Genomic DNA, 12,674 nt, shown 5'->3' on the forward strand with positions numbered 1-12,674 from the left:
ACGTACGGTGAAAAAGAAGTTCAACATACAGAATTATAATATTTATACTGGAGGAATCCGATGAGCTATGAAGCTCCTTCACAGACGTGTATCAGGGGCTGGTCAAAACGTTACAACAAACAATGCAAACACAATCGGAGTGCACAGTATAGGAAAGGTAAACAAATCACTTAAAACAAATATACAAAAAAAACTAAACAATATATTTTTCTTTTACCAGGTAAGGCCCACTGAGCTATTGAGCGTCTTTTTCAGAAGCGACCTGGCCACAAATGATAGCTCAACGAAGTGGCTTATACTGGTAGGAACCACCTGGTTTCACCAGCCCACAGGGGATTATTGTGTCCGTCCGTCCGTCGTGCATCGAAAAATGGGAGGGGTCGGGCTGGGTGGAGAGGGGAGGGTGGGGAGGGGCTGGGTGGGGAGGGGTGGGGAGGGGCTGGGTGGGGGCTGGGAGGGGTGGGGCTGAGTGGGGAGGGGCTGGTCACCTCGTGGTGCCCTTATAAAACTCAACGTTTAACCTACTCATGCCGGCTTGTGCCCGCCCTCACAATTGGCCATATTTGCGGAATACACCACGCCGCCGTTGACCCTGGCCATTGACCGAACAACCCAACGTTCTTGCCAGCTCCCTCCGCAGGAATGTGTTCACATGGACATTTATTGCAGCAAAGTCATCTAAATAATCTCAACGCACGTCTCGACATACACGCACTACACGCACGCACTCCATGCACACACTACACGCACACACTACATACATACAAGCTACACGCACACGCTACACACACTACACACACACCACACACACACTACATACACACACCACATACACACACCACATGCAGTGCTGTTCACCTGGTCATCCTCTCCTCCGCCCTCCTCGTTGTAAGAGACGACGTTCTCGCGCACGTCTCCCACGATGCTCCCCCGCGCCCGTGAGTGGTGTGGTCCACGCTTGCTCCGTGCCCGTACCCAGCAAGCGAGGATGGACAAAACCACTACAAGAAAACAGAGGTGGGGGGGGGGATGCGGTAGACCGATGGAATGAGGCAGAAGGGAAGGTGGTGTTATTACCAAATCAGTACGTACACAATAAGTTATGTCAGAATTCACATAGCGTGCTTCAGGCAATATGTGTACGGCATGTTCCTTAGAGGTTTATGAGAGCACGTGGAAGTTTATTCTACTGCATATAAACGAGGGAAAGATGTTTACAGATAACGGTTGAACGCGGGTTGATTTGAACGATGATTTATCAATGGATATGAAAGCTGTTCAATATAAAGCCCTGGCACCGCCGAGTGCTGAATCTTTTAAGTCGGCTACTCAATGAACTTTTCATCTTTCTCAACTCAATTTCCGCGACGAAGAGGTATGTTGCGACCTGCCATTTGCGGGTTTGCAAGATTAGCAGTCGAACTATTGCAACACGTGTACAGCCCTTTTGTAGATCCACTGCTGGATGAGGGCCTCACCGCACCGTGAGGGGATATTTGACCATACTTCCCCACGCTGCTCAGTACGGGGTTAGTGAAGGCGAGGAGCATAGACGTTCGGCAAAAGTGCAGTACAACAACGGAGCTTAGCTTCTGAGACCTGAAGCGCATGGTTGTGACTTCCTTGCGATTTAAGAAATTCACCAAAATTACCGATTGGTTTGAATTGGGAATTGCCGATGATAAATTCCAGAGAAATGTTCTGGCTTGTCAAAATCACTTGACGGATCGTCTTGAAGCGGGCAAATCAACGTCCGTTTAAAACGTACGCACAGACGATTGCGAAAGAAAAAAAACCCGCTCGCTAGTTTATTAAAAAAAAATACATAATCACACCAACATGCATTATTATCCCGTTACTAATATCCAAACACTGCAATATTATTGCCACGGTTCGATGGCAGTAGCGTAAGAACGCTGGCTGAGAGGAGTTTATCAACAAAAATGTTTAGGGGGCGTTCTGATGTGTTGTTGGGGTCGAGTCGCGTGTCATTCGGCACGATGTCCGGCGTTTCGCTCCACGTGCTGGGGGCTTCTTCAGGATCTGGAGTCTTTTCGATTTAAAGCTTTCGTGCCTGCAGGGATTCATCTTTTTGGTTCTTTCGGTAAAGTCACGTAGAAGGGAAATAATACAATAATTACAAATATATATTTTTTTATGTTTTATTTTTATTATTTTATTATTTCCCTTCTACGTGACTTTACCGAAAGGACCAAGAAGACCTGGAGTCTATTCTCCGTGAAGAAGCCCCCAGCACGGGGAGCGAAACGTCGGACATCGTGCCGAACGACACGCGGCACAACCCGAAAACGCATCGCAGAGGGATACAACGCGAAGAGGAACACCCACGCAGTAGTGATAGATAATTTCTAACCAGTGGTGGAAATTCCACATTCACCTGGATTATAGTAGGTCAGTCTCTCCATCAGGATGATCTCTGTAGACTTCCCCCAAAAGTAGTGGTTATCTTATGGGCCCTTTGATAAGTCAGTCCCCGACCAGGTATTGAACTCACATCCTTTCAATTTTGAGTCAAGCACGCTGCCACCGAGCCTTATGAACGAGATAAAAATTGTAAAGGTGCAGCCCTGCAATTGCTTGCTCACACCATTGGCAGAAGGGTCTCCACTGGATGGAGCTGGATAGCATTTGGTCTCCTCTTTCACTCTGACCAGACATCCCAGGAGAGAGGAGGCGGGAGAATCCACACTTTACCCCGCCGCATGTGACCTGCCCATCGACCGCCGAGGCAATTGTTTCAGCTGCCGCGCCAGGAGATCGAATTGGACTCGGACGAACTCTGCGGCAGCACGTTTCTACGCAGCGTGGGTCCCGACAATCCCAGGGCAGCATCACGAGGTGAGCACGAGGCCACAACATTTTAGATGGGCAGCAAAATAAAAATCTCGATTTTTTTTGTTCCCGCTCAAGCTTCATGGGAGACGCAGGGGACGGACCTTCCCAAAGCCACCGGCCAAAGCGGGACGCTTGGTCGCCTGAACTCTGACGCTCGCGCTCACACAGCGAAATGGCAGACGCACAAAACCGGACAAAACTAAAATGACAAGACGACACCGTCGACAGTCGTACACAAGGCCTTACTTGAGAAACGCGGGCGAGGCTGCCCACGCGCGCGAAACGAAATGAAACGTGTCGCCGCTCGCAAACGACGCGACTTTTGGAGAAACAGAAAGAGACGGACAGTCGTAAGGCGATGGAAACACACAATCCTGTACAACAGAGGCGACATGATACACGAAGCAAGCAAACGACACACGAAGCGCACGATGGGCCACAGACATCACGATGGAGGCGAAGGCGCAGAAGGTGAGAATTTTAACAACCAGTTCACGGGCGATCGAATGCACAAAGCAAATCGCTCTCGAAACCATTCTTGTTATTATTGACATTGTTCTGGTGATGTTGCTGCATTGGCAGTGGTACACAAGCACAGGTGACAGGAAAAAAGACACGTTCATTAAAAACACTGTGGCCCGAAAATAAGGCGACGTTTCGGGTGATGGCCCTTCTTCATAGCACGTGTGTTATGAAAAAGGGTTATTGCCCGAAACGTCGCCTTATTCTTTAAAAGGTCACGCAGTGTTACCGGCGAAGGTGTTGAGTTGTTTTCTTATCATTGTTGTCCACAAAAAGTAATACAAACTAAAGACAAGCTTAACAATGCCGACACCTCAACCAGTTATTCATGAACCCCATGCAGAATGTGCCCTATTTCAACCAATATAATGGACACAGTACTGTACATGCAACAAATCCAGAGAGAGCCTTACAGATATTAGGGGCAAGTGCTGTTCGCCAGTGCCTACTAAGGCTGGCACGGCACAGGAGCGTGGCAAGCCCAGCACCGTGCCTGGCCACCTGCATCTCCCTTATGCCGATGTCCATACACACATATCATCCACTTAATTAAGGCCGAGTAAACCTAGGGAAGCCCCTAGACGGGTTCAGATAGCCCTTGCCAATGAAATTGTATATTGGCAAGAAGTGAACTCGTACAATAATGTCACCACTGAGTAGAGGTGACATGACCGCGTTGCTTGTGCCAGGCTAGGTGCACTTTGAGGCCATATGTAAAAGCAGCAGCCTCCGTCCTGTACTAAGCGGCGGCGACGCCGGTACGACCCTCCGCAGACTCATGTCCATGTGCAGGCCGGCGCTGCGTATGCACCTCGTGCTGCGTAGGGGCAGCTGCCATCAGGGAGTCTCCCCAGCAGGACAAAGAGACGGTTGAGATGAGTTGCGATGCTAGAGGTGCTTTGAGCCGCTGAGGCATCTAAGCCAGCATCCTTCAAATGCAAATCGTTATCCTTCCTCGCGCCAGGCTAGGTGTACTCTGAGGCCACGCGAGTGTGCGCTCACACGCGCCGCAAATCGCAGCGTTCGTGTTTTGTTGTTGTTGCTTGTTTCGTCATCCGATACCTATGATGCCGAAAGCGCCCACGGCGCACACGCACGCCGCGACCACGGCCAGGATCGTTGGGCCTCCCTCGGCCGAGCCCGCCGCCAGCAGCACGCCGGCCACGGGTGCCTCGCAGCGGCGGCCGGCAAAGCCGTGGCGGCAGCGGCAGGAGAAGGCCGTGGGCGTCTCGGGGAGGCAGGTGCCGCCGTTCCGGCACGGAGGCGACGCGGCGCGGGAGCACGGATCCGGGACGCAGATTCCGGGGGAGCTGGCGGACGAGGAGGGCGGCGGGGGCGGCGGCGGGGCCCGTGCGGCAGTGATGGGATCGCTCGCATTAGCGGGCGGCAGGAGCATCTGTCCCGCGGGGCACCTGTGTTGGACGAGCATGGGTGGAGGATTAAGAGGGAAAGGGTAAGGATATATTCTTAGTCTGCTTGTTTACCCACGAGAGGTTCGCTGAGTCTCATTGGGAGGCGAGGAATGTTTACCAATTAACCCTTTCCTCTTCCGAGACGTCTGCAAGTCGCAGGGTGGGCTCCCATTCACCGCTGAATCTCAGAACATGCAAGCGGCTCCGCGTTCATTTTATTTAGAGGCGCCGTAGTGCTGCTGCTTTTAAAGACATCTTACTCACCACTGAAAACGGTAGCGACACGACTGCACTCTACGATAGCTGGCGCCAAACTGTGCCACATGCCCTCTCGCATGGCCTTTGATTTCCGATTCCCTTCCGATGGCGCACGTTAAAGGGTGAAGTAGTTTGCGACCACTTTAGCTGGCCCCCTCCCTTCATTACCAACCCGCACCGACCAGCGGAGTGAAGTCAAACAACCCCCAACGTTACGTGCAGCGTCCGGAGGCCCTCATCTAGACAGCAGATTGACAAAGGACTGTAGAATATTATTATTATTAGGCCTTCCCAAAGAGGAAGAGGTGGGGGTGAAGGTGATTGCACCCCTCGTCCTCCCTGTCCCTGGGCTCAAAACACCCACAATTGGTATGTTATTGATACTTATAGCAGGGAAAACACATTCAGTTCTGCTCTTGCGTTTAGCAGCAATCTTGAGGTCTGCTGGCTGTGACGAGAGGGCTTTAGTCCGTGTGGTTTGGCTGTTCCTGCTCCGATGAAGGAGTGCAGACTTCAGGTGTTTCTCTATACCAGGGGTCGGCAACCTACGGCTCCGGAGCCGCATGCGGCTCTTTACGGGCTGCTTCTTGACGATATGTACGTATGTACAGTATGTACTCAGATGCATTGCGGCTCTTGAAATACTGAATTTTGTACCGAATTGGAAAGAAATGGCTCTTCTTGTTATTTTGGTTGCCGACCCCTGCTTTATACGGTCCATAGTTGAGGTTGTGTGGCCACAATCGTAATACATGGCTGGTCTTTAATGTATCTCTATGTCTATATGGGTCTCTGTGGGTCTTTATGTGTCTCCATGGGTTTACTGTATGGTCCATAGTTTGGATTGCTTGGCCACAACCACACTTGTGGCTTGATTTGCACGTTGGCCTGCTGATGTGCTCATGCGGTTGATGGTTACACCGCCAGTGTGGCGCGTGGAGGAGGGATTTCAAAGCCAGGAGGTACGATCTTTGAGTCTCGAATTAATGTTTGTTTTACCAATGCAGCGCTCTTGTTTAAAAAGCTTGATTTTTCCGGACTATGCTCGAGGCCCCCCCCCCCCCCAGCATGATTGCCACCTGCACTGATGCAGGTGCCACAGGTCGACGCAGAGGAACGGTGGGCGGCACGGCCGGCTGCTGCAGGAGTCGGAGCCACAGCCGGCGCTGATGCCACGGGCGGCCGAGATGCGGGGGACTGGGGAGGAGACGGGGGCCCTGGACCCCGACGCGAGGGATGGAGCGGCATCCAGCAACACGGGGAGCCCGTTAAAGCGGACATCCCGCACGCAGCCTGCAACGTGCGCTCACAAACGCACGCACCCCACAACAAGAACAACAAATATGAGGAATATTAATAGTCACCCCAGGCGCATCAACATAGGCATTTGCACCACCTCCCCCATGCAATACTAAGACAGATCATTTTAGAGATTTTAAAAGACGACTTGGGGCAAGTGCTCTTTGCGAGCACTTATGAAGGCCGGCACGACAAACGAGAGGGTGGGTGGGTGGCCGGTACTACACCTGGCCACCTTTGTCTTCCCAATGCTGGTGTTTACACACCGCACCAGATACTGACCAAGAGCGGTTCAGGTAATCGTCGTCACAGAAAGCACAGGCCCCCCCGCATACGTACTCTCAAGACTTGACTGGTTCGGATAATCTTCACGTGTACATGCGCACGTGCGCATAACGTACCGTTGAAGCTCGTGGGGTTCCCGTAAGGCCCAATGCCTCCTAGGAGCAGGCCGGCCGGGTCCAGCTGGAGCTCAGTGTGGACGCCGCCGCCGCCGCGGCCGCGTCTCCTGGTGTTGGTGCGGTTTTCCCGGCGCCGCCCGCCCGTATCCACGCGCAGCGTCACCTCCGCCCCGTGCCGCCACAGCTGCAGCGAGTGCCACCGCCCGTCCGAGACGAGGCCCGCTCCCCCGGGGTCCGTCAGGGTCAGCCGAGACTCCACGACGCCGGCGCCGCCGGCGGCAGGCAGAGCGAGGCGAGCGCAGGCGCGGCCATCGCACACCTACACGGGACGCATTGTCGTCAGCATCGAGATGAAGAGCTCCATTGCCACACTCGATAACCCAGTTTGACCGCAAGCAGAGTAATCCTGGATTTGAAGCCAGGATCTTCGTGGTAGCCGCTAAGAATTTTAACTCTTGATATCATATAACTCAGATCCTTAAAAGTGACTTCTGATTCATGTGATTTTTTTTTCTTCTTCTATATATATATTTTTTTACAGAGCTGGAATTTAGCCAAATTCTTTTTGCAACCATTGGTGACCTTTGTCAGACCACCATCCGGTTTAATCCCCGGTGTCTAAAACCAGAATTCGAACTCAGAATGTCGGTCGTGCCAGTCCCGTGTCTCCGACAGGGCCCCCGACCCTCCGAGCTACCGGGGCCTCACCGAGCGGGAGTGTTTCGCGCGCGCATCTCACCGCGAGCGAGATGTAGTGCGAGCGGTCCGGCGAGCACGCCGAGAGGACGTGAGCGTCGCGTGCGCGCGTGCGCAGCAGCAGCTGGAGGTGCGTCCATCGCAACGACGACAGCGGCGCCACGGAGTCGGACAGCAGGAACCGGGCAGTGCCGCCCACACCCACCGTGAACGGCTCCAGCACTGTGGGCGGTGAGGTGAACGATGCAACCGGTGAACAATGCCGCAGTGGCAAAATGTTAACTCCCTCGCCTGGTAAGCAGGAGGTTGTGGGTTCGATCCCGACCTTGTGTCTCTTTCACTGTGGCCGTGTGGATTTTTCTCCGTTTATAATCAACATCACGCGTTTAGAGTATTTGGCTACTTTACATTTCCACGTGACAAGCCACTTCGTTGAGCTATAATTTGTGGCCAGATGGCTTCTGAAAGAGAGCTATGTAGCTCAGTGGACCTTACCCGGTAAATTAAAATAGAACGATGTGCCATGTCTCGCCACACATGCTGGGAGCTTCAGTGAAAAAAGTCGGGCATCGTGCCAAACAACGCGCTTGGGGCGCAAAAACCTCCTCAAAAGTGCTCAACAAGCAACCAAACGATCAAGTCAACGGTTGTGTATAGTACTGCAGCTATCTGCTATTGAAATCATGTTTTAGTTTACCAGTTACTGCTTGGAGAAGAAAATCACGAATATGTGTTTACGTATCATCTGTGGGAGCGCACCACGGAGACATTGCATTGAAATCAGCCAACGCACCGGACGGAGCTGGACGGATTGGTGTGAGTTGGATATCTAATGACCCACGCCGATTATAATGATGATGATGTTCATGATTCCGCTGGTGGGGACATAAGACGGTGGGGTGGGTGGGGGGGAGGCACCCTCACCAAATGTTGTCGGTGCCCGTTTGCAGGTAGTCAGTGGAGGGGGGCAGGTGGAGCGGGTCATGGGCCACAGCAGAGAACACCGTCCCCACGTTCGTCGCTATGAATGATGACAATGCGACCGTTACCTCTTTTGCAGAGAGCGCCGCTGTATCCGGGCCGACACCGACAGGCCGGCTGGCTCCGTGCCGTCCCCGGCGAGGGGGGCGTGGGTCCCTCGCACTCCCCGTGCCCCCCGCACGCGGGAGACCCCCCCGGTGGCGGCGTGGGGGCGCACGCGGAGTCGGACGCCGAGCAGCCGGGCCCCGAAGCCTCGGCCTCGCCTGGTGTCTCCATGTCCAGCAGCTGCGAGCGGTACGGCGCGGAGTGAGTGAGCGAGTGAGTGAGCGAGCGAATGTTGAATGTGAGTGAGTGAGCGTGTGTGTGATTGAGTGAGTGGGTGAGCGAGTGAAGGAGCCTGTAAGGGAGTAAGCGAGTGAACGTGTGTGTGTGAGTGAGCGTGTGTGTGAGTGAGCGAGCGAATGGGGTGCAGTAGTGTCGCGGTTAGCATGCTGCGCTCAGAACCCAATGAGCCGAGTTCAATTCCCGCTCATGGCCAACAAAAATGAAGATAATGGGAATGATTCGTGGGCCTCCCCTAGGTCGACTCAGCCTCAAATGAGTACCTTGTGCGGTGTGTAATTCATTGCCACTGCAATCTGGCGTGATGCTGGCCACCCACCCCCTCGTGTGCCATGCTGGCCATCATAGATGTTCGCTAACAGCACTTGAAATAGTATGTTAGGGCTACACGGCGGATCTTGTCTTTGAGCGAGTGAGTGTGCAGGTGAGTGTATAAGTCAGCGAGCACGTGGGTGAGTGAGTCAGCGAGTGAGCGAGCATGTGGGTGAGCGTGTAGTTGATTGTGCGGGTGGCCGAGCGTGTGGGTGAGCGTGTGGGTGAGTGTGCGGGTAAGCGTGGGCGCCTACCTCTCCGTCGACGACCACGTTGCGGATGCAGCCCGTGTAGGAGCGGGAAGCGAGGCCAGGGTACAGGAACGAGGGACTCGGCTTCACCCCGCCCAGTTGCAGCGGCTGCAGCACGTCCAGGGACCTGGTGCAGCAGGGACAGCAGCAGCGGTAGCAGAAACAGCAACAACAGAAGTAGCAGCAGTGCCAACAGCAGCAACGGAAGCAGCAGTAACAGAAATTGCAGCGGTAGCAGAAGCAGCAGTAGAAACAGTAGCAACAGCAGCAGCAGCATCAAAAACCACGGTGAAAATAACGAGGTGAAATATCAATAATATGCTGCAATTTTTATTTTTGTGCACGTTATAAACTTTTATTTTTCTCCACGGGTGGAATAAAACCCCTCGTCTCATTTGGCGAGTGAGTGAGTGGTGAGTGGGTGAGTGAGCGGGTAAGTGAGTGAAAGGGTTTGTCAGTGGGTGGGTGAGTGTACAAGTGAATGAGTTTGTGAGTAAGTGGTGAGCGACTGGGTGAGTGAGTGGGTGAGCGAGTAAGGCTGTGGGTCATACCTGGCTTCGCCTGGGATGATGCCATGGGCCTCACAGGCTCCGCCGTCCCGGCGTTGGACCTCGCACCAATCCAGCGTGAAGATGACGTCCTGTAGCACGCACACAAGACAACGATCCCCCTGATAGCCTGAACACACCATTGTGGCAAGTGCTGTTAGCGAGCACGAGGGGGTGGTATGACTAACACCATGTTAGGCCGCCTTCATCTCCCTGGTGCTGATGTTTATACATCACGCCAGGTTTTGATTTCAGGCTGAGTCGACCTAGGTGAGGCCCGGTTCGGATATTCGTCACCATGTTCGCTGTGAGCAGGCATCACACTCTGGTCGCCGTGCGTAGACACCCATGCACATATACACAACATGTACACAACATGTACACAATATGCACAACATGTACACAACATGTACACGACATGTACACAACATGTACACAACATGTACACGCATATGTACAAAGAGACGACACTCGTGTGGACATACACGCACATGCCCTTTTGTCAGTCAATTCATTGCTGGGCGAGGGCCTCCCCACACTGCGCGGATCATGGGTGGCTCGATCTGCCGGCGAGGCAGATGAAAACAACGGAGCGAGCTTCTTGATTCGGGCCGCCTGCTGCCTCTGTGCAGCCGGCGATATATCGAGGGGCACGCCACAGTCAGTCTCTCGACAGATCGCGTGCAGTGGTGGTGGGGTAAAGGTGACTCCCACCTCCTTCAAGACGACGTACTCACCGGTGCAGAACGAAACAACCTCCAGAGGGTCTTCTTGGTTCTTTCGGTAAAGTCACGTAAAAGGGAAATAATAAAATAATAAAAATTAAACATAATAAAATAATTTTCACGACGTTTCGGCCACAACGCAAGCAGCCGTCCTCAGGTGAAGAACATGTCTGTCAGAAAGACAGCTGCTTGCGTTGTGGCCGAAACGTCGTGAGAATTATTTTATTATGTTTCATTTTTATTATTTTATTATTTCCCTTCTACGTGACTTTACCAAAAGAACCAAAAAGATGAATCACTGCAGTCACGAAAGCTTTATATCCGCGTAGCAATGCACCCTGCCGTGATTGAGTGCGCAGGCAGCTCACCGTGCCACTGACGGAGACCTCGGCGTGATGCCACCGCCCGTCGGCAAGGCCTCGCGTGCCGGCGCTGCCACTCAGCAGCAGCGTTCCACTTCCCAGGTCGATGCTCAGAGTCGGGGTGCCCTTCCGCAGCTCTGCAAGGAGCCGACGTTATGATTCAATGGGCCGTGCGTGCGTGCGTGTGTAGGGCTACGCGACATCGTGTCGTACGCGCCGTTGTCTCCGTACACATTTAATTCGCGGGGGTGGAAGCCGACGGACGGGTCGCTGTCGGGAATAAAAACCGCATGCGCGAAAGTATTTTCAACGCGGTCCGACGTTTCGCTCTGTGACCCGTCACCTCCGTAAACCGGCCGGGGGGGGGGGGGGGGGGCTCGTGCAGAAGTTCCTGAAGAAGCTGCCAACGTGAGGAGAGAAACGAAACATCGGACGTCGCACCTTGGGAGGGAGGGCGAGGAGGAGGACCGCGCGATCTGCCTACCGATGGCGATGAAGTCGCGGCGATCCCTGGCTCCCGGGGCGGCGAGCGGTCCGGCGTAGAGCAGCAGCCCGTCCGGATCGCCTGTCAGGAACTCCAGCGAGAGGCTGGCGGCGGTTGCTGCAGTGGTTGTTGCGGTGGTTGTGGCGGTGGTGGTGGGACCCAGGCGGAGCGGAGGGAACCACGCGTAGCTCACCGAGCCGGGCCCCGGGGACTCGCTGGCGTTCCACCACCGCTGGGTGCGCTCGCACAGCGGCCCGTCCAGAGCCGGTGGACACTCACAGCTGATGGAGGGGGGGGAATATGAATATAAATCAAGATTGAATATGGGAGAGTTTTATGTGGGCGAGTGAAAGGGTGATAGAGTATGGGAGTGAGTTTATGAGCGAGTTAATGGGCAAACAATTGAATACGTAGGTGAGAGAGTGAGTGAGAAGGGGAGTGAGTTAGTGTGTGAATGGGACGAGTGAGTAGGTAAGCAAGTGGATGATTGAGTGAGTGGGTGAGTGAGTGAATAAGTGTGAGCGCGAGTGACTGACTTATTGAGTCAGCAAGGCAGCGAGGGAGTGAGTGAGCAGTGGGTGAGTGAGTGGTCAAGTTAGCGAGTGAGTGAGTGAGTGGGTGGGTGAGTGAGTGAGTGGGTGATTGAGTGAGTGGTGAAGGTAGTGAGTGAGTGGGTGGGTGATTGAGTGAGTGAGTGAGTTGTCAAGATAGCGAGTGAGTGGGTGGGTGGGTGATTGAGTGAGTGAATGGGTGAATGAGTGAGTGAGTGGTCAAGGTAGTGAATGGGTGGGTGGGTGAGTGAGTGAGTGAGTGGCCAAGTTAGCGAGTGAGTGAGTGGGTGATTGAGTGAGTGAGTGGTGAAGGTAGCGAGTGGATGGGTGGGTGATTGAGTGAGTGAGTGGTTAAGGTAGCAAGTGAGTGAGTGGGTGGGTGAATGAGTGAATGAGTGAGTGAGTGGTGAAGGTAGCGAGTGAGTGAGTGGGTGAATGAGTGAGTGAGTGGTCAAGGTAACGAGTGAGTGGGTGGGTGAATGAGTGAGTGAGTGGCCAAGTTAGCGAGTGAGTGAGTGGGTGATTGAGTGAGTGGTGTAGGTAGTGGGTGGGTGATTGAGTGAGTGAGTGATTAAGGTAGTGAGTGAGTGGGTGAATGAGTGAGTGAGTGGTGAAGGTAGCAAGTGAGTGAGTGGGTGGGTGGGTGAATGAGTGAGTGAGTGGTGAAGGTAGCG

The 12,674-nt window shown here is 53.7% G+C and overlaps 1 protein-coding gene across 1 annotated transcript in view; it reads right to left on the bottom strand.

The window, feature by feature from the left end:
• The window catches only part of LOC144732237 (neural-cadherin-like), a 146,445-nt gene that overhangs the window by 8,701 nt on the left and 125,070 nt on the right, over nucleotides 1-12,674 (bottom strand). Inside the window, exons 27-36 of the mRNA XM_078613636.1 lie at nucleotides 11,450-11,730; nucleotides 10,972-11,102; nucleotides 9,882-9,970; nucleotides 9,334-9,457; nucleotides 8,494-8,710; nucleotides 7,488-7,666; nucleotides 6,749-7,067; nucleotides 6,128-6,341; nucleotides 4,441-4,790; nucleotides 859-1,001 (exon numbers count right to left, since the gene is read on the bottom strand). Coding sequence (XP_078469762.1) covers nucleotides 859-1,001; nucleotides 4,441-4,790; nucleotides 6,128-6,341; nucleotides 6,749-7,067; nucleotides 7,488-7,666; nucleotides 8,494-8,710; nucleotides 9,334-9,457; nucleotides 9,882-9,970; nucleotides 10,972-11,102; nucleotides 11,450-11,730 — 2,047 coding nt within the window. The remainder of the gene's footprint in view (nucleotides 1-858; nucleotides 1,002-4,440; nucleotides 4,791-6,127; nucleotides 6,342-6,748; nucleotides 7,068-7,487; nucleotides 7,667-8,493; nucleotides 8,711-9,333; nucleotides 9,458-9,881; nucleotides 9,971-10,971; nucleotides 11,103-11,449; nucleotides 11,731-12,674) is intronic.

Source organism: Lampetra planeri, chromosome 42, assembly GCF_965212315.1.
Source record: "Lampetra planeri chromosome 42, kcLamPlan1.2.h2, whole genome shotgun sequence".
NCBI classification, from domain to species: domain Eukaryota; kingdom Metazoa; phylum Chordata; class Hyperoartia; order Petromyzontiformes; family Petromyzontidae; genus Lampetra; species Lampetra planeri.